General features: G+C 45.4%; 1 protein-coding gene across 1 annotated transcript in view; it reads right to left on the bottom strand.

Moving 5' to 3' along the window:
* The window catches only part of LOC134355878 (uncharacterized), a 65,214-nt gene that overhangs the window by 26,926 nt on the left and 16,300 nt on the right, over positions 1-21,988 (bottom strand). The window contains exons 3-4 of the mRNA XM_063066394.1: positions 18,370-18,551; positions 4,297-4,431 (exon numbers count right to left, since the gene is read on the bottom strand). Of these exons, the coding sequence (XP_062922464.1) occupies positions 4,297-4,431; positions 18,370-18,551 (317 nt within the window). The remainder of the gene's footprint in view (positions 1-4,296; positions 4,432-18,369; positions 18,552-21,988) is intronic.

Below are 21,988 nucleotides of genomic sequence, written 5' to 3'. Positions count from 1 at the left end.
CTCACTGCCTCGCCCTCATCCTCACCTCCTTGTCCCCTTGTCTCTTCCTTATCATCTTATTCTCACCTCCTCACTCAACGCCTCATTCTCACCCTCCTCACCCTCCAGCCCTGGGTTTCTTCCACCTGCCAGGTTTGCTAATATTCCGCAGCCATCTGCACCCACCGGTGCGTCATGCCCCAGACCAGGGTGCGGGGTGGGGGGGGGGGTGCGGTCGGGATGTATGAGAACATCAGCACTGAGCTAAATGATCCACCAGGAATGGTAAGCGCCTCCTGCTGCTTCTCCCACAGTGTCTGTGACTTGGACATCGCTTTGAAACGTGGAAGATAGAACAGTTTGGCAAGACAGATATATTCCAAATAAGAAGAAATTCTCAAAGGGAAGAAGGACACTACCGTGGCTGAGAAGTGAAGTCAGAGCCAAAGTAAAAGCAAAAGAGAGGGCATACAAGGAAGCCAGAGCTAGTGGGAAGATAGAGGATTGGGGAGCTTTTAAAAACTTGCAGAAGGAAACTAAGAAGGTCGTTTGGAAGGAAAAGATGAATTATGAGAGGAAGCTTGCAACTAATATTAAACAAGATACTAAAAGCTTTATTAAGTATATAAAGGGTAAAAGAGAGTGGAGGGTAGATATAGGATCAATACAAAGTGACGCTGGAGATATTGTATTGAGAGATGCAGAGATGCGTATTTTGAATTAGTCTTCACAGTGGAAGACATCTGCAGTATACTGGACATTCAAGAGTGTCAGGGAAGTGAAGTATGTGCAGTGAAAATTACGACTGAGAAGATGCTCAGGAATCTTAATGGTCTGAGGGTGGATAAAACTCCTGGACTTGATGGAATGCACCCTTGGGTTCTGAAGGAAGTAGCTGGAGAGATTGCAGAGGCATTAATGATGATCTTTCAAGAATCGATAGATTCTGGCATTGTACTGGATGACTGGAAAATTGCAAATGTTACTCTGCTATTTAAGAAGGGTGGGAGGCAGCAGAAAGGAAACTATAGACCTGTTAGCCTGACATGTGGTTGGGAAGTTGTTGGAATCGATTGTTAGGGATGAGATTACGGAATACCTGGAGGCACCTGACAAGATTGGCCAAAGCCAGCATAGTGTCCTGAAAGGAAAATTCTGCTTGACAAACCTACTGCAATTCTTTGAGGAAGTTACAAGCAGGGTAGACAAAGGAGATGCAGTAGACGTGGTGTACTTGGATTTTCAGAAGGCCTTTGACAAGGTGCCGCACATGAGGCTGCTTAGCAAGATAAGAACCCATGGAATTACAGGGGAGTTACTAGCGTGGGTGGAGCATTGGCTGGTCAGCAGAAAACAGAGAGTGTGAATAAAGGGATCCTATTCTGGCTAGCTGCCGGTTACCAGTGGAGTTCCACAGGGGTCGGTGTTGGGACCGCTGCTCTTTACGATGCATGTCAATGATTTGGACTACGATATTAATGGATTTGTGGTGAAATTTGCTGATGATACAAAGATAGGTGGGGAACGGGTAGTGTTGAGGAAACAGAGAACCTGCAGAGAGACTTAGATGGTTTAGGGAAATGGGCAAAGAAGTGGCAAATGAAATACAATGTTGGAAAGTGTATGGTCGTGCACTTTGGTGGAAGAAATAAAAGGGCAGACTATTATTTAGATGGGGAGAGAATTCAAAATGCAGAGATGCAAAGGGACATGGGAGTCCTTGTGCAGGACACCCTAAAGGTTAACCTGCAGGTTGAGTCGGTGGTGAAGAAGGCAAATGCAATGTTGTCATTCATTTCTAGAGGTATAGAATATAAGAGCAGGGATGTGATGTTGAGGCTCTATAAGGCACTTGTGAGACCACACTTGGACTATTATGTGTAGTTTTGGGCTCCTTATTTGAGAAAAGATATACTAACATTGGAGAGGGTTCCGAGAAGATTCACAAGAGTGATTCCAGGAATGAAAGGGTTACCGTATAAGGAACGTCTGGCAGCTCTTGGGCTGTATTCCCTGGAGTTCAGGAGAATGAGGGGGAATCTCATAGAAACATTCCAAATATTAAAAGGCCTGAACAGTTAGTTATGGGTAAATTATTTCCCATGGTGGGGGATTCTAGGATAAGAGGGCATGACTTCAGGATTGAAGGACGTCCTTTTAGAACTGAGATGCGGAGAAATTACTTTGGGTGGTAAATCTGTGGAATTTGTTGCCACAAGCAGTTGTGGAGGCCAAGTCATTGGGTGTATTTAAGGCAGAGATAGATAGGTTCTTGATTAGCCAGGGCATCAAAGGGTATGGGGTGAAAGCTGGGGAGTGCGGATGACTGGAAGAATTGGATCAGCCCATGATTGAATAGCGGGGTAGACTCGATGGGCTGAATGGCCTACCTCTGCTCCTATATCTTATGGTCTTATAGGAACAGTCCTTTCGGCCCATCGTGTCTGTGCTGACAACGATGCCAATTAAGCTAAAGCCCTTCTACCTGCACGTGATCCATGTCCCTCAAATGCATGAACGTCCATGTGTATCTGTCTAACAGCCTCTTAAACAGCACCATTGTTGTTGCCCCCTCCACTACCCCGGTACCCACGACTCCCTGTATAAACTCTCATCCTATACATCTCCTTTAAACGTTCCCCTCTCGCCTTAGATGCACACCCTATAGTACTTGCTGTTGCTATCTTGAGAACAAATCTATGACTATTGACTCTTTCTCTGCCTCTCATAATGTTATAACCCTCTATCAGTTTTCCCCTCAGCCCCCACTCCTCCAGGGAAAACCACCTGAGTTTGTTCAACCTCTCCTTGTCTCTGATGCCCTCTAATCCAGGCAGCATCCTGGTGAACTCCTTCTGCACCCTCTCCAAAGACTCCACATCCTTCCTGTAACGGGGCAGCCAGAATTGCACACAGTTCTCCAAGTGTGGCCCGAGTGATGTTTTATACCACTGCAACATGACCTCCTGCCTCTTATACTCAATAACCCTTGTGATAAAGGCAAGCATGTCCTGACGCAGCCCATTATACTGACTGTTTATTCCAGACATCCCACCCTTCAAAAACTCATTTCAGGGAGGTAGCACCATCAATTTGCGGGAGACTTCCGGGAGAGGTGGAATGTCTGCAATAGAGTAGCTCCTTAGCAGCTAGCCAGCTAGTTTAAATAACATTAGCTATGCTAATGAACGAATAACACCTGTTAAACTCACCTCAACATGTCTTTTACAGTCTTAACCCACCATGGGCAATAGAAAAGTCACTGTTGCAAACAGTGCAGCGAGCAACACTGTCATTATTTTGACCCCTATTAGGCAGGGGACACTTTAGTGTAGACTGGGGGCGATGTATGTTTTATATTTTCTTTTTTTTCTGGAACACTCTGCCACGGAGCGCTCTTGCTCTCTCTCGTGGTCGCTCTCGCACTCTTGCTTGCTTTCTCTCTCGCTTGCTTGCTCTCGCGCTCTCTCTCGCTTGTGCGCTCTCTCACTCGCTCTCAAAAAATTGATTTCCGTGATATTGTATATAATTTGCGAGCATCTGGGAGCCACTATTCATATGCGGGAGACTCCCGGAACTTCCGGGAGAGGAGGGATGTCTGTTATTCATTTCTTTAGGTGCAGCTTGACCTGCTGAGTTCCTCCAGCAATTTGTGTGTGTTGCTCTGGATTTCCAGCATCTACAGAGTCTCTTGTATTTAAGCATGACATTCACCTTCTTTACCACCCCATGTACTTCTGTAGTCAAGTTCATACAACATAGAACATAGAACACCACAGAACAGTTCAGATCCTTTGTCCCACAAAGTTGTGCCAACCTTATAACCTACTCTGATCAAACTAACTCTTCTCTTCCACATAGCCTCCATTTTTCTATCATCCATGTGCCTATCTAAGAATTATTTACATGTCCCTAATGTATGTGTCTCTATCACCACTTCTAGCAGTGTGTTTCACACACCTACCACCCTCTGTGTAAAAAACTTACCTCTGACATCTCCTCTATACTTTCTTCCAATCACTTTAAAATTATGCCATTACCCATTTCCACCCTGGGGAAAAGTCACTGGCTGTCCACTCGATCTAAGCCTCTTATTTTGTACACCTCTGTCATCTCTTGTCCTCCTTTGCTCCAAAGAGAAACGGCCTTGGAGCCTGAGATTGATTGACGTGTGGCCTTTTACAAGTCATCCCCTGGGTCTCCGGCCTCTGCCCATGCAGACAGCCAGCACCTGCGTCACCACACTACTGTGTTCTGACCTAATGCTGTCGGGTGTGCCTATGGAATATCAGTAAACCTCTGTGGAAAGGCAGTTACCAGTTTCCTGCGCGGGGGAGTCCTGCTCTTCTTGCACAAATAGTACGAGGTGGCCAGTATCCCCAAAGCACATAGCAGCCCCAGGACAAGTAAAGAGATGAACACCACAGGATAGTCGGACTCGGGCTCTGTACCCTGAAAAAAAAAAGATGCCGATCATAGTGTGAAAATGGCTAAATTAATCTACATCCCGAGAAACATCAGTGGCTGCTGGAAGTCTTTGGATAATTAAATATTATTGTAATGATATCCTGATTCTCCATGCTTGAAGTCACCTTCAAAGTTTAAAGTTCAATGTAAATTGATTATCGAAGTACATATATATGACCACATGCAACCCTGAGATTTGTTTTCTTGTGGGCATACTCAACAACTCTATAGAACTGTAACCATAGCAGAATCAATGAAAGACTGTCCAACTTTGGTGATCAACCAGAGCGCAGCAGACAACAAGAGAAAGAAATAGTAATAATTAATGAATTATAATAAATATCAAAAACTTAAGATGAAGCATCTTTGAAAGTGTGTTCACTGGTTGTGGGAACATTTCAATGATGGGGCAAGTGAAGTTGAGTGGAGTTTTCCCCTCTGGTTCAAGAGCCTGATGGTTGAGGGGTAGTAACTGTTCCTGAACCCGGCGGTGTGAGACCTGAGGCTCCTGTATCTTCTCCCTGACGGCAGCAGTGAGAAGAGAGCATGACCTGGGTGGTGGGGTCCCTGATGATGGATGCCACTTTCCTGCCACAACACTGACGGGAGGGCTTTACCCGTGATGGACAGCTGCATCCACTACTCTTTGTAGGATTTTCTGTTCGGGGGCATTGGTGCTTCCATACCAGGCTGTGATGCAGACAGTCAATATACTCTCCACTATGCACCTGCAGAAGTTTGTTGAAGTTTTGGAAGTTATACAGAATCTCTGCAAACTCCATTATTCAACATTTAGTCTACCACACGAAGTTTCTAAAGTTCAAAGTAACTTTTTTTTTATATCAAGGTGATGCATGTCACCATAAACTATCTTGAGATTCATTTTCCTGCAGGCATTCACAGGAAAAATAAAGAAATACAGTAGAGCTCACAAAAAACTCTACCTAAATAAAGACCAACAAACAACCAGTGGGCAAAAGAAGACAAACTGTGCAAATAAAAAATAAAGAAGAGAAAATCTGCAGGCGCTGGAAATCCGAGCAACGCACATAAAATGCTGGAGGAACTCAGCAGGCCGGGCAGCATCTATGGAAAAGAGTACAGTCGACATTTTGGGCCGAAACCCTTCGGTAGGACTTCCAAAGGATTTCAGCCCGAAACATCGTACTCTTTTCCATAGATTCTGCCTGGCCTGCTGAATTCCTCCAGCATTTTGTGTGTGTTACTCAAATAAAAAAAATATTGAGAACATGAGTCTGTAGGTTTCAGAATCAGTTCAGAGTTGAGGTGAGTCAAATTATCTGCACTGGTCCAGGAGCCTGATAGTTGTAGGGTTCCTAAACTGTGCTGTGGGATGTAAGGCTTCATGATAGTTTTAAGATAAAGATTAGCTTTATTTGTCATGTGTACATCAAGGTGTACATTGTTTTGCATCAAATCAAATCAGCTGGATTGTGATGGGCAGCCCACGAGGGTCGCCATGCTTCCGAAGCCAGTGTAGCATGGCCACAATTCACTGACCCTAATTGCATGGCTTTGGACTGCGGGAGGAAACCAGAGCACCCGAGGAAACCCACACAGTCACAGGGAGAGTGTACAAACTCCTTAAAGACAGCAACTGAACCTTGATCTTACCGTTGGCGCTGTCACGTCACCCACATTTTAACCCCACGACATTTGGCTGATCACTTACCTCCGAGTTAGAGGTGTGGGTTATGACCAAAGGAAAAATTACTGGAGTTGTTTAACACTTTAGTGCAAGGATGTTTATTAGATGCATCAAAAATTAGCAAAAATACTGAAAAGAAAACTGCCAATAATTACAGAAAGATATCTACGAAAAAAATGCAACAATAGCTTCATACTTATTTCAAAGTTGCTGGTGAACGCAGCAGGCCAGGCAGCATCTCTAGGAAGAGGTACAGTCGATGTTTCGGGTCTCGGCTGGAAATGTCGACTGTACCTCTTCCTAGAGATGCCGCCTGGCCTGCTGCGTTCACCAGCAACCTTGATGTGTGTTGCTTGAATTTCCAGCATCTGTAGATTTCCTCGTGTTTGCATTTCATATTTATTCTTGCCCTGTGTGAGGTCCTGGTAGCACCTATTCCTCTCTCTCGCATTGAGCGTAATCTGCTCCTTTTTATTTGCCACTAGGATGTACCATCATAATTACCAACAAAGTTAATTTAAGACTACACATGAATCAGAATATGATGCACTCCACAATGTAGATACAATCATATTACAAAATAAACAGATGTATCGACCTTTAAAACATATACATATCCCCATTACTAAGGAAGTAGAATATTCCGCTGTGCATGGCAGGAGAGGATTCATAAAGCCATCCCGAGTACATCAGCTTGGTTTCGGACCCAGCAGACGGCACGGGACTGCCGGGAGATGACAGCCAGAAACAGCAGAACGCCCAACACAGTCGCACATGTACAGTTAATACAAATAAAGGATGAAACTACACTAAACTTTGGTGTCTGACTCCAAATGCGGGTAGCAATGTGGAGAGGAAGGAGTGGGTTACTGATGAGAATATACTGGGGAAGACATTGAAATGTGTACACTCACCCCATCAGTAGCAGAATGACCAGGCGAGAGGATGAACGTATGTAAGGAGCACGTTAACCGAGTGCTCTCCGTCACACTCAGTGTATCTTGGTCATCCAGGTGTGTCACCTGGTCAGAGGGGCTTACAATTTTGAGAACCGTATGAAGGTTCACTTACTTACCTCGTGTTCATTAGATCGCACTCCACAGGCCAACAGCGATAGAATTTGTTGAACATAGAAGAGTTTTGGGTTGCAACCACTAAGGAGCGAATCCTTGGTTCCCGCCAAGGGAATTTGCACTCACTCAATTCTGACGTTAAAATCAGCCTGAAGAAATTCAACAATACACCTAAAGACTGGGAAGACATTGCACTTGGAGGAAATCTTTCAGGAAGGAGCTGCACTACACGAGAGCGACCTCCACTGCTTTGCAGAGAACATACACCGGCTGTGAAAGGAGAGCCCAAACACTGACTCGTGCCCACATTGCACTAGAATCTGAGGACCCACTGACAGTCAACCCCTCAGGAGAACTTTTTATTTAGCCATACAGTGTGGAGAAGGCCCGTGTGGACCTTCGAGCCAATCCGTGCAACCCCCAATTAACCCTAACCTAATGAAGGGACAATGTACAATGATCAATTAACCTACACAGTACATCTTTGGACTGTGGGAGGAAACCAGAGCACTTGGGGAAAACTCACGCATTCCACAGGGAGGATGCACAGACACCTTACAGAATGGCACCGGAATTGAACTCTGAACTCTGGAACCCCCGAAACTGTAATAGCATCGTGCTAACTGCTAGGTTACCATGGCGGCCATCATACTCGACTCAAGTGATTGCAGCACAGTACCACTTAACTGGTATCACAGTGCCTACACAGTTCCACAGAGCCTTAGCGGTATCTTAACGCCTACACAGTACCCCAGTGATTACCCAGTGCCCTAGCGCATACACAGTGCCTCAACATAAGCAAGATTATTTAAAAGAAGTAGGTCTTGGAACTTGCTGGAGGACGTGGTGATCCACACTAAGGTAAGGTAAGGCGAGGGTAAATTAGCTTTTTAGCCATTGTTGAACACAGTTCTTGGAACTGCGGGGAATTGCAAATCAGAAATCTTTCATTTTCAGACCAAAAATGTTAAACGTCTATGGGAAAAGTGAAAGGAACAATAACTTACCACTATTTAATCCAAAAGCTCAATTGAACTCTTTGAGGGAAAATCATGAGAAGACAAACAATGAGGGTATGACCGGAATATCCCAACCCACGTAAATAGTTTTGCACAGTAGAAACACTTGAAGCCCTGACTGGTTCTCTGACAGATATACAAGAATGGACAAACATCTGACGAGTTTGCCAAGTGGCTTTCATGCTTGGGTCAGGAGTAGTTATCTTGGGGTGATTATTCTGCCGAACAATGGGTGATTTATGATAGGGGCACTGTAAGTTTGTTGCTGCCAGACCTCAACGATGGAATTATTGTTGGGATCAGAGGCTGCGGCTCACATCTGAGGGCTGATAGAAAATTGACATTGCTGATGGAGAGACGAGAGATCGCAGCTTGCTGGAAATCTGGAGCAATGCACAAAATGCAGGAGGAACTCTGTGGAACAGGCACTTTCTGTGGAGGGACAGATGATGTTTCAAGTCAAGACCCTTCATTTGTTACTGAAATGGTAGCGGGGAGCTCAGTCATTCATTATGTGTCATGTCATATGACGTGTAGTCTTTCCACGACCATGAATTGCTCTTGGCAAATTTGTCTACAGAAGTGGTTTGTCATAGCTTCACGTGACCCCGTTTGGGGGACAAAGCAGGTGCTACACCTTGCCTAAGGGTGACCTGCAGGCTAGCGGAGGGAAGGAGCTACTTACACCTCTTTCGGTAGAGATGTATCTCCACTTCACCATCCTAGGGAGGAGATAGCCCGGTTAAAAAGTTTTAGGAAGGGGTGGCGGGCGATAGGTGGATCCAGAGGAGGAAGTGGTGATAATAGGCTGGGACGCCTGGCTGATGTTATTGCCAATATTATTGGTTTATTATTGTCACACGTTTTGACAAAGTTTGTTTTGCATGGATCATTTGGATCTATATGGATCATTTCAAAACATAAATACACTCAGGCAGTACAAGGGAAAAACAATGTTAGACTAAGGAATCGCAGGCAGGATTCAGTCAGGAAACTTGGCAGGGCAGGTCCAAAATCAAAAAGCCTCCAGGGAACTGGAACTATCTCCAATAGCTGTCGGATAAACAGAAGATTCTGCAGATGCTGGAAAAGTTGAGCAAAACACTCAAAATGCTGGAGCAGCTCAGCAGGACAGGCAGTGCGAGGAATGGGAATGAGTCCTGATGAATAGCTTCAGTCCAAAATGTTGGTGGTTTATTTCTCGCTGTAGATGCTGCATGACCCGCTGAGTTCCGCCAGCACTTTGTGGAATGAAGTTTGGATCTCTCTCAAGTGCTTCCTCCAGGAGGCATCTGTCTCAGAGATGATCCCACTCACACACCAGGCTCCCATGGCAATGTGAGTTGCTAGGAGGAGAGTTTGGAGCGGGACAGACTCGGCCACATAAAGTCACGGACCCTCGCCATCCAGGACATGCCCTCTTCTCACTACAGAGAGGAGGTACAGGAGCGCATGGAAGCATACTTAATGTTTTACAAACAGCTTCTTACCCTCTGCCATCAGATTTCTGAACAGTCCATAGGTCCATGAACATTACCACAATATTTTGTTCTCTTGTATATTTTGTATATTCTTGTACAAATTACTTGCAGTAATTTTTTTTATACATTGCACTGTACTGCTGCTGCAAAACGTGTATAAGTACCGATTCTCATTCTGTGCCTCCCAGGTAAAGCCGTCCATGCTGTCGAAAAATCCAAGCAATTTTATTTATTCATTTAGGGATACAGCATGGTAGACCCTGCCAGCTCAATGAGCTGCACTGCCCAGCAACCCACTGATCTAACCCAAAGCAATTTGCAATGACCAGTTAACCTACCAACCGGTACGTCCTTGCAGTGTGGGAGGAAACCAGAGCACCCGGAGGAAACCCACGCTGTCACGGGGAGAATGTACAAACTCCTTACAGGTGGCAGCGGATTTGAACTCCGAACTCTGACACTCCGAGATGTAATAGCGTCACGCTAACCACTACGTTACCATGGCACACTTCTGTACTGCACTCAAAGGTTATATAAAATCTTTAAATATTTCAGAGCCTCATCAATAACAAGCCCATGGATTTAAATGCATGTATACAACGTTAATGGCACCAGAAGTAAAAGCAGAAATTCTCAGCGGGGGAAAGAGGAGTTAATGTTTCTGCTTGGTTCCATTTTATTAGAATGATTGTGCTGAAGAGTCACTGTCTTGAAACATTAACTGATCCACAGATGCTGACTGACCTGCTGAGAGTTTACAGCACTTCAAAGTTCAAAGGAAGTTCATTAGCAAAGTACATCTATGTCACTATGTACATCCCTAAAGTTAGTTTCCTTGCAGACATGATAAATCCATAATAGAGTAATAGCCATAATGTAATCAATGAAAGACCACACCAACTGGGCGTTCGACCAAACGACACCAAATCTTGCAAATACAAAAAGAAAGAAATAGAAATAATCATAACAGTAAATAAATGAGCAATAAGTATCGACAATGTGAGATGAAGAGTCCTTAAAAATGAGCTCAAAGGTTGTGGGGAACATTTCAATGATTGGGCAAGCGAAGTTGAGTGAAGTTATCCCCTCTGGTTCAGGAGTCTGATGGCTAAAGGGTAATAACTGTTCCTGAACATGGTGGTGTGAGACCCATGATTCCTGTGCCTTCGTCCTGATGGCAGCAGTGAGAGGAGAGCATGATCTGATGATGCTGCTGCTTTCCTGCGACAATGCTTCATGTAGATGTGCTCAATGTTGGGGAGGGCTCTACCTGTGATGGACTGGGACATATCCATCACTTTTTGTAGGATTTTCCATTCAAGGGCATTGGTGTTTCCATACCAGGCTGTGATGCAGCTAGTTGATATGCTGTCCCTACACTTCTATAGAAGTTTGTAAAGGTTTTAGATGTCACGTCGAATCTTTGCAAACTCATAAGGAAGTAGAGGCACTGCTGTGCTTTCTTCATAATTGCACCTACCAGCTGGGATCCTTGCGAGTGATAACACCAGGAATTCAAAGTTGCTGATCCTCTCCAACACTGATCCACTGATGAGGACTGGCTCATGGACTTCTGGTTTCCTGCTCCTGGAGTCAATAATCAGCTCCTCGGTCTTGCTGACATTGAGTAAGAGGGTGTTGTTGTGGCACCCCTCAGCCAGATTTCCAATTTCCCTCCAATGTGCTGATTCTTCACCACCTTTGATTCATCCTACATCAGCCTACCTGAAAATGACACTGGGGCTCTGCTTAACCACACAATTGTAAGTGTAAAGCGAGTAAAGCAGGTGGCTAAGCACACAGCCTTATGGTGCACCTTTGCTGAAGGAGATCGTGGAAGAAATGTTGTGGCCAATCTGAAATGACTGGGATCTGCAAGTGAGGAAATCCAGGATCCAATTGCACGAGGAGGTTTTGAATCTAAGGTCTTGAAGCTTATTGATTAGTTTTGAGGAGACGATAGTTTTAAATGCCACGCTGTAGTCAATAAAGAACACTACTGCTTTTGTCTGAGAATTCCATCGTCTGCAGTTTTTTATCTTTCATTTAAGAAACGCTCAAATTTTCCTCCCTTAGATCTCGCAGCTTTCCTGCGCTTTTCCATTCGCCGAACTGATTCTGCCACAGGACCTTTGGAAGGATTCCCCAGAATGATCTGAATAGTCCCAGATTTCATCAGAAGCTCAAGGCTTTCAGGTACACATGGATTTTCAAAGAAGCATGCAGAAATATCAGTAAATCCCAACAATTCCCTAATTATCCATCACTAGTATCTCCCGGAGGAGTTGCTTCAGGAGGGCAACAACTATCATCAAAGATCCCCGCCATCCGGACCATGCCAACTTCCTGCAGCTAGCACTGGGCAGGAGGTATGGAGCGGCTGAACCCAGTGATCTCCCCCGATGGCTGAGTGGCTGCCCTGGTGCCCCCGTGCAGCCGAGCGACCGCCCAGCGTCCAAGCAGGCAGCTACTCACTTCCTCTGTCCTCTGTTTTGGCTTCTGTTGAGTTACACTCTCATTGTCAATGTATTATACAGGGAAATACAGCAACGAAACAGGCCCTTCACTCATAGTCATACAGCAATACAGCATGGATATAGGCCTTTCGGCCCATCCACTCTATGCTGACCATGGTGCCCGTCCAGCTAGTCCCGATCTCCTGCATTCGGCCCATTATCTCTCCAAGACCCACCCATCCTTGTCCCATCCAAGAACTTCTTAAGTACAACTGTATCTGCCTCAGCCACTTCCTGTGGCAGCTCATTCCATACACTCACTGGTCTTTCTCTGAAAAAGTTGCTCCCCAGGTCCCTTTTATGTCTTTCTCCTCCCAACCTAAATCCATGCCCACCAGTTATGGACTTCCCTACACTGGGGAGGGGCTATTAGTATCCACCTTATCTTTGCTTCTCATAACTTCAAACATTTTTCTCATTCTCTGACATTCCAAGGAATAAGGACTTGGCTTGGCCAAGTTCTCCCTATAACACAGGCCCTCTAATCCTGGAAACATACTTGTAAATATTTTCTGACTTTTACCAGTTTAACTACATGTATCCTAGAATGCTTGTTCATTAAGTGCTCTGTCGTATACTTTATACTTTATTTTCGCAAAACAATTGATAATAGAATGTACAATCATCACAGCGATATTTGATTCTGCACTTTCTGCTCCCTGGATTACAAATATTAAATATTAAAAATAGTAAAAATTAGTAAATATTAAAAATTTAAATTATAAATCATAAATAGAAAATAGAAAAATGGAAAGTAAGGTAGTGCAAAAAAACCGAGAGGCAGGTCCGGATATTTGGAGGGTACGGCCCAGATCCGGGTCAGGAGCCGTTCAGCAGTCTTATCACATTTGGAAGAAGCTGTTCCAAAATCTGGCCATATGAGTCTTCAAGCTTCTGAACCTTCTCCTGGAGGGAAGAGGGACAAAAAGTGTGTTGGCTGGGTGGGTCGTGTCCTTGATTATCCTGCGTGATCATGGACTTTCCTTGACCATGATCGTTCTTGGCAAGTTTTTCTACAGAAGTGCCTTCTTCTGGGCAGTGTCTTTACAAGATAGGTGACCGGAACCACTATCAATACTCTTAAGAGACTGTCTGCCTGGCATCAGTTGTCACATAACCAGGAATTGTGATATGCACCAGCTGCTCATACGACTATCCACCACCTGCTCCCATGGCTTCACGTGATCCTGATCGGGGGGCTAAGCAGGTGCTACACCTTGCCCAAGGGTGACCAAGACCCTAGAGGATGGAAGGAGATTTTGACAGCTGGGCCTGTACTCATTGGAATTCAGAAGAAATCGGGGGGGGGGGGTGTTCTCATTGGAGCCTATCGAATGTTGAAAGGCCTCCATAGAGTGGATGTGGAGAGAATGCTTCCTTTGGTGGGGGAGTCTCGGACCAGGGGGTACAGTCTCAGAATAGACGGACTTCCATTTAGAACAGAAATGAGGAGGAATTTCTTTAGCCAGAGAGTGGTGAATCTGAGGAATTTATTGTCACAGGCGGCTGTGGAGGCCAAGACATTGGGTATATTTAAGGCAGAGATTGATAGATTCTTCATTAGTCAAGGCATGAAGGGATAAGTGGAGAAGGCAGGAGATTGGGGCTGAGAGAGAAATGGATCAGCCATGACTCGATGGGCCAAATGGCTCATCTCTGCTCCTATATCTTATGGTCTTATGGTCACACACCTCCTTTGGTAGAGATGTATCTACACCCTGCCACCCATAACAGAGTGACCAAAACTCTACACAGTACTCCCAGTGTGACCTCAGCAACGGCGAATACAGCTTAAGGATTGCAGTCTACTCTCCCCAGATGTTTTTGGCTCCCCCACATCCTGCCAGTTGGCCACACGCTCAGGACAATTTGTGCGACCAATTAACATGCAACAAAACAGACGAACCCTAGGGAAACAGTCATCGCCACGGGCAGAAGGTGCAATCTCCACACCACCGGTATCTGGAGTCAGGCTTGAACTGGGGTCCCTGGTGCTTGAGACAGCAGCTGTACTGTCTGCACCTCAGTGCTTGCCTGACAGAGTTGTGGCTGCTGACATTATTTTGGCAACAGGCTTTGGGGCCTGTCCTGTTATCTGACAAAAAGTGGAAATGCTTACAGATTTTTTGGATAAACAGGGGTCTAAGGAATCACATAAGGATGTGACAAAATGTGCTCCATGGACACATTATTAACAGCAGGAAATAGTTTCTTGGCCATTTGAGAGAGGATGCTATAAGTTTACATCTTGAAAGAGACCAATATGAGAGAATGTTCCATTGATCCATTGTCAGTCCGTGGGAGTAAGGAAGTACATTTCCTGTTTTTAACGCAAATATATTAAAACATGTTTATGGAACAGCAATTAACCTAGAACTCATTGAGAAAGAAGGACATTTTATCTGCGGAGAAACATGAACAACTAGTTTTGTTCAGAAGGTGTGTAGGTTTGCCTCTAATCCTCCCCATCAATGTTCCTTCTAATTTTTTTTGCACACGTGTGGATCAACCATTGGCTTGAACAAGAATTGTTTACACAGTCTGAAACCATGCGGCACTTTAAATGATTAAATGTTTTTTGTAATATCTATACTATGAACATTTAGAAAAATCATAGATTATATTATTAACACATAATGAATTACAGGGTATTTCACAGGTATATTAATAAAGGTTTCAAAATATTTGCATAATTTTAAAATTATATTAACATTATATCAAAGAAAATTCCAGCTGTGCGGCAATGACAGTTATGTGTGTTGTGGATAGTGTGGAGGGCTGTCAAAAGTTACAGCGGGGCATCGATATGATGCAAGACTGGGCCGAGAAGCGGCAGATGGAGTTCAATCCAGATAAGTGTGAGGTGGTTCATTTCGGTAGGTCAAATATGATGACAGAATATAGTATTAATGGTAAGACTCTTGGCAGTGTGGAGAGGGATCTTGGGGTCCGAGTCCATAGGACAGAGGTCCCCAACCTTTTTTGCACTGCGGACGGGTTTAATATTGGCAATATTCTTGTGGACCGGCCGAGCGGTGGGGTGGGGGCAGTTGATGGTCAAGTAGGGTTAAACTCACCTCAACATGTCTTTTACTGTTAGGGTTGCCAACTTTCTCACTCGCAAATAAGGGACAAAAGTAGCAGTCAAATCCCGGGACACTTGTGTTTGCCCCAGGAAAGACTACCATGACCATGAAGCCTTGCGCAGGCACCTGTGTGCGCATGCGTGACGTGCACATGCGTGTACGTGCACATGCGTGTACATGCTGATTTTTTTTCCACAAATCGGTTTTGGCTTAATCTTCCCGACTATACTGTATACACATTATTTCTACTTTATATAGGCTGTGTATTTATCATATCATTCCTGCTTTTACTATAAGTTAGTGTTATTTTAGGTTTTACGTGTTATTTGATATGATTTGGTAGGTTATTTTTTGGGTCTGAGAACGCTCAAAAATTTTTCCCATATCAATTAAAGGTAATTGCTTCTTCACTTTATGCCATTTCGAAACGAAAGGTTTCATAGGAACGTTCTACCTTAGCGGGAGAAATATGGGACAAGGGTGGTCCAGTATGGGACAAACCAATTTAGCCCAATATACGGGCTGTCCTGGCAAATACGGGACAGTTGGCAACCCTATGTTCAAGTTCAACAGTGTGTGACAGGGAATGAGGAAAGGTGCAGCTGACTCGTTTCCTTGTGGCCCGGTACCGGTCCACGGCCCGGTGGTTGGGGACCGCTGCTAGGACACTCAAAGCTGCTACACAGGTTGACTCTGTGGTTAAGAAGGCATAAGGTGCATTGGTCTTTATCAATTGTGGGACTGAGTTTAGGAGCCGAGAGGTAATGTTGCAACTATATAAGACCCTGGTCAGACCCCACTTGGAGTACTGTGCTCATTTCTAGTCGCCTCACTACAGGAAGGATGTGGAAACCATAGAAAGGGTGCAGAGGAGATTTACAAGGATGTTGCCTGGATTGGGGAGCATGCCTTATGAGGATAGGTTGAGTGAAGAACTCAGCCTTTTTTCCTTGGAGCGACGGAGGATGAGAAGTGACCTGATAGAGGTGTATAAGATGATGAGAGGCATTGATTGTGTGGATAGTCAGAGGCTTTTTCCTAGGGCTGAAATGGCTAACATGAGAGGGCACATTGTAAGGTGCTTGGAAGTAGGTACAGAGGAGATGTCAGCGGTAAGTTTTTTACGCAGAGAGTGGAGAGTACATGCAATGGGCTGCCAGCGATGGTGGTGGAGGTGGATACGATAGGGTCTTTTAAGAGACTCCTGGACAGGTACATGGAGCTCAAAAAATGGAGGGCTATGGGTAACCCTAGGTAATTTCTAAGCTAAGGGCATGTTCAGCACAGCTTTGTGGGCCAAAGGGCCTGTATTGTGCTGTAGGTTTTCTATGTTTCTATGTGTGGGAGCATTTCAGTTACTGTGCGGCTGTGCACCCACCATATGGGAGGAAGCAGTTCTCACCCGTCCTCTTCAGTGGTGATGTGACCCTCTAAATGTTCACAGACAGGTAGATCCTCAGATTACACAGCTGAGCACCATCTGACTGAGCTTGGGCTGGGCTAATGTTCCACCAGTGCTGTTCTGAACCTGACTCTTAGTCCTCTCTTCCGCACAGAAACTTTCTTTCAGAATGAAGCCAAGGGCATCAGGTATTAGAAGGTTCCTTTAGGTTGTCATAGCCAGGGCTGTGGGTGTAGTGGGGACGAGCTCCCACTACCTATTAAATGTTCCCAATAGCAAACATTTCAAATAGCCTCTGACAACCAAGTCCAGCTCCTGGCCTTCATATGTGGCTTGGCTACTATTAGCCTGCCAGAAATGTTTCTACTGACAGGAGGAGGGGCAAAGGCAGGTTACTGGCTCCTTAAAACCAATCACTCTGAGTAGATGGGGCTTGTCAGCTCATCCAGAAGAAGGAAAACTCTGATCCCAAACCTCTGCTGCCTTGCAGCTATATCCCCTCATGGGGAAGGGTTCAGGAGTAAGTCCCGAGGAGAAATCTGCCGCTGGAGTCCCTGAGGCAGTCCTACGTTGAGTTCAATGCTGACTAGCAACTCCTATGACTCTGCTGGTGCCAAACTGTGTTGGCCTCTGTCGTTTCTTTGGATTCATCAGCTGAGAGGGGGAGTTTGCTTTATGGGCAACAACTTACTCCCCACATCTTGCCGCCCTCCCTAGTATATATGTAGACTACTAGGATGCAACGTTAACGGGATTGGCCTCGGCCAACTGAGGTGGAGGTATTAGAGACTCAGCTTCTGTAGGTCCACAAATGTGAGAGAGTTTAGAAGTTGAGGCAGCTTTCTGGAGTGAAGTTCAGAATGACACAGAGGGTGTCAGAGGTTGGGAGATCTCTGCCTCAACCAGTGACTGACGTAGGGCCCATTGTCAGATTTCTGCTGGAGACTGAAACTGTCCTGGATTTGGGACAATGGTGGCAGGTTGTAGTAGAGCAAAGGTTAGTAAGGATCTCACTAAATTTCAGAGGAGGTTCCTTGGGTTAGGGTCATAGAGTACCACAGCACAGAAACAGGCAAGGAGATAATGTGTTTAAAAAGGCACACAGTGTATCGTCCTTCATCATTAATAACAGAGACTACAGAAGGAAGGAGGTTATGCTCCAACTTTACAAAAGGTTCCGCTGGGGCACCACGTGCATTTCTGGCCACTATGCTATAGGAATCGTGACTTGGAGGGGAATTTCCAAGTGGTGGCACCAGGATGTTTTAGGGTCATGGAGTGCTACCACACTGAAACAAGCCCTTCAGCCCATCTAGTCCATGCCGAACTGTTGTTCTGTCTAGTCCCGTCAACCTGCACATGCACCATAGGCCTCTGTACCCCTCCCAATCATTTACCTATCCAAACTTCTCTTAAACATTGAAATCAAACCTGCATCCACCACTTGCACTGGGCACAGTCACACCACCCTCTGGGCGAAGAGGTTCTCCCACATGTTCCACTTAAATATTTCACCTTCCACCCTTAGCCCATGACCTAGTCTCACCTAACCTTACCGGGAAAGCTTGCACATATGTACCCTATCTACATATACCTGTCATATGGAATATAGAGTGTTGAACGACGCCTCTCTGTTCTCCCATTCGGAGTGAATAATGTTACCAACAACTGGTTTACCTGTATTTGGGATTTTTCTCCACTTTGGCTGGGTGAATCGTGTAGGTCCATCTGGCGTTCCACAGCAGACACTGTGATGTCAGTTAAGATCCTAAACATGGAGGTGCTCCCAAGAGGAATTGACTCAGTGCTTGTGGTGACATTGGAGTATTGCGTTGTGTTGGCAGTCGTTGAATTCACATCTAAGGAGCAAGACAGGAGGTATACAGATCATAAGACTAAATGACCATAAGATATAGGAGCAGAAATATAGGAGCCCAGTCTGGCTTCCAACAACCTCCTGATCTCATCACCTCCTTGTTCCAAACATGGACCAAAGAACTAAATACCAGAGGTGAGGTGAGAATGATAGCCCTCGACATCAGTGCAGCATTTGACTGAGTACAGCATTAAGGCGCCCTGGCTAAAATGGAGTCAATGGGAATTAGGGGGAAAACCCTCCGCTGGTTGGAATCACACCTGACTCAAAGGAAGATGGCTGTGATGGTTGGAGGTCAATCATCTCATCCTTAGGACATCACTACAGGAGTTCCTCAGGGAAGTGTCCACGGACCAACCATCTTCAGCTGCTTCATCAATGATCTTCCTTCTGTCATAAGGTCAGAAGTGGGGATGTTCGCAGATGGCTGCACAATGTTCTGAACCATTCGTGACTCCTCAGATAGTGAAGCAGTTCATACCCAGATGCAGCAGGACCTGGACAATATCCAGGCTTGGGCTGACAAGTAACATTCAAGCGACGTAAGTGCCAGGCAATGACCATCTCCAACAAGAGAGGCTCTAACCATCGTCCCTTGACATTCAGTGGCATCACCATCACTGAATCCCCCACTATCAACATCCTGGGGTTTACCATTGACAGGAAACTGAACTGGTCTAGCCATATAAACACCATGGCTACCAGAGCAGGTCAAAGGCTAGGAATCCTGTGGCTTGTAGCTCACCTCCCGACTCCCCAAAGCCTGTCCACCCTCTACAAGGCTCAGGTCAGGAGTGTAATGGAATACTCGCCATTCGCCTGGATGAGTGCACTCAAGAAGCTCATCACCATCCAGTACAAGGCAGCCCACTTGATTGGTTCCCCTTCCACACCAATCCCTCTACAATCGAACAGTTGCTGCAGTGTGTACTATGTACAAGATGCACTGTAACATCACACCAAACTTCCTAAGGCAGCACCTTCCAGACCCACAACCACTACAATCTAGAAGGATGAGAACAGCAGATACCTGGGAACACCACCACTTGGAAATCCCCCTGCAAGTCACTCACCATCCAGACTTGGAAACATATCGCCATTCCTTCATTGTCACTGGGTCAAAATCATGGAACTCCCTCCCTAACAGCACTGCGGGTGTACCTATACCTCGGGGAATGCAGCGGTTCAAGAAGGCAGCTCATCACCACCTTCTCAAGGGCAACTAGGGATGGGAAATAAATGCTGGCTCAGCTGGCGATGCTCACATCCCATAAGATGAATAAATTTTTAAAAAATTAGGCAATTTGGCTCATCAAGTCTGATCTTCCATTTCACCAGTGCCTTATAAAGCCTCAACTCACCCTCTCAGTACCGTTTGTGGTCGGCATGGTAATGAAGCAGTTAACACAATGCTTTATAGCAACTAGATGCAGGGTTGGGTTTCAATACTGCCCAGTCATTGAAATGTTCTCACAACCTATGGACTCATTCTCAAGGACTCTTCATCACATGTTCTCGATATTTATTGGTTATTTATTATTATTACTTTTTCCTTTTTTATTTGTAGTTTATTTTTGGCACAATGGTTGAACGCCCAATTTGGTGAGGTCCTTCATTGATTCTGTTATAGTTATTAGTCAATGGATTTACTGATTATGCCCACAAAACAATGAACCTCAGGGTATTATATGGTGATATACATGTACTTTGAAAATCATTTACTCTGAACTTTTTGTATGTTCTCACCATGACCATGTGAGTTTCCTCTTGGTGCTCCATTTTCCTCCCACACTCCAAAGACTCCTGGGGGGTGGCATGGTAATGTAGTGGTTAGCACGATGCTTTACAACACCAGCAACCCAGGTTCAATTCCTGCCACTCTCTGTGAGGAGTTTGTACCTTCTCCCCATGACCATGCGGGTTTCCTTAGGATGTTCTGGCATACTCCCACGGTCCAAAGACATCCCGGTTGGTAGGCTAATCGATTATTGTAAAATTGCTCTATAATTAAGTTAGTGATAATTTCGGGGATTGCTGGGTGGTGTGGCTCGAAGGGCGGGAGAAGCCTATTATGCTATGAAATTCAATAAACAAATAAATAAAGAAGAGGTAGAACGTTGTGGGCATGATGTCTTGCCACCCGAAACGTGGCAACACTTGCAGAGCACCTCCAACACAATCCTCGCTGATTTGATTTGACACAAACGACATTGTTTGTTTTCAGGTCTGTGATAAGGTTCATCTGTAATGTTTAAACTACTAACTGATGGAATTTGGTCTGTCGGTGAGCAGACATTCAGGAACTGATGGAATTTGGTTTGTCAGTGAGTAGAGATTCAGGAACTGATGGAATTTGGTCTGTTGGTGAGCAGGGATTCGGGGACTGATGGAATTTGGTTTGTCAGTGAGTAGAGATTCAGGAACTGATGGAATTTGGTCTGTTGGTGAGCAGGGATTCGGGGACTGATGGAATTTGGTTTGTCAGTGAGTAGAGATTCAGGAACTGATGGAATTTGGTCTGTTGGTGAGCAGGGATTCGGGGACTGATGGAATTTGGTTTGTCAGTGAGTAGAGATTTGGGAACTGATGGAATTTGGTCTGTTGGTGAGCAGACACTCGACAACTTTGCAAATATCTGCTGGTAAAATGAAGCAACGCATGCCATGTGGTCATGATGGTGCCAGCAGGGAACGAGAACCCTCATCCTGAACTCAGACCGGAACTGTTTCTGGGATCAATCCCAGTCCTGCTGAACACATATCATGAACCCTCTATCAGGACAGGCACTGGTGTTGCACTGAAGTTCACCTGACGGGGCTCCTGCATCTGTTCCAAAGGCAGGTGGCGTGCTGTAAGGCACCCTCATGTCTGGATGAGGGGGTAGAGCAGGGTGTGTGTGTATGGGGGAGGCTGGTGGGAAGTGTGTGTGTGGGGTGGTCCTGTGGGGAAGGCCTGCTCAGTGTGTGTGTGTGTATGGGGTGGTAGAGGTGTGTGGGACCATTGGGGAATGTGCTGTTGATGGTGGTTGTGTGTGTGTGTGTGTGTGTGTGTGTGTGTGTTTACGTGGCAAATCGTTGGATCAGCGAGCATAGGTCTAGTAGTCTGTTCAGCACTTGGCTGGTACAGCGTTCCAAAACCATCCCGCAGGGACTTCAGTTCTGGGACTTGTCAGTTTTTCAACTTTTGGTAAAGTCTTGGTTGTACGTCTGTGTGTATGTGGTGGGCAGCTCTGGGAGAGGTTGCAGTGCGTGTGTGTGTCTGTGTGTGAGACAGAGAGAGAGAGAAGGGGTCAGTGACACACACTGAGAGAGAGACAGACAGAGAGACACACACCGAGAGACAGAAAGAGAGAGAGACACACTGAGACAGATAAAGGGGGAGAGAGAGAGAGAGTGAACAAAGAGTTGTCTGCCTATTGAG

This window comes from Mobula hypostoma, chromosome 13 (assembly GCF_963921235.1).
Source record: "Mobula hypostoma chromosome 13, sMobHyp1.1, whole genome shotgun sequence".
NCBI classification, from domain to species: domain Eukaryota; kingdom Metazoa; phylum Chordata; class Chondrichthyes; order Myliobatiformes; family Myliobatidae; genus Mobula; species Mobula hypostoma.
The sequence above is the reverse complement of the archived record's forward strand: the minus strand, read 5'-3'. Positions and strand labels throughout refer to the sequence as shown.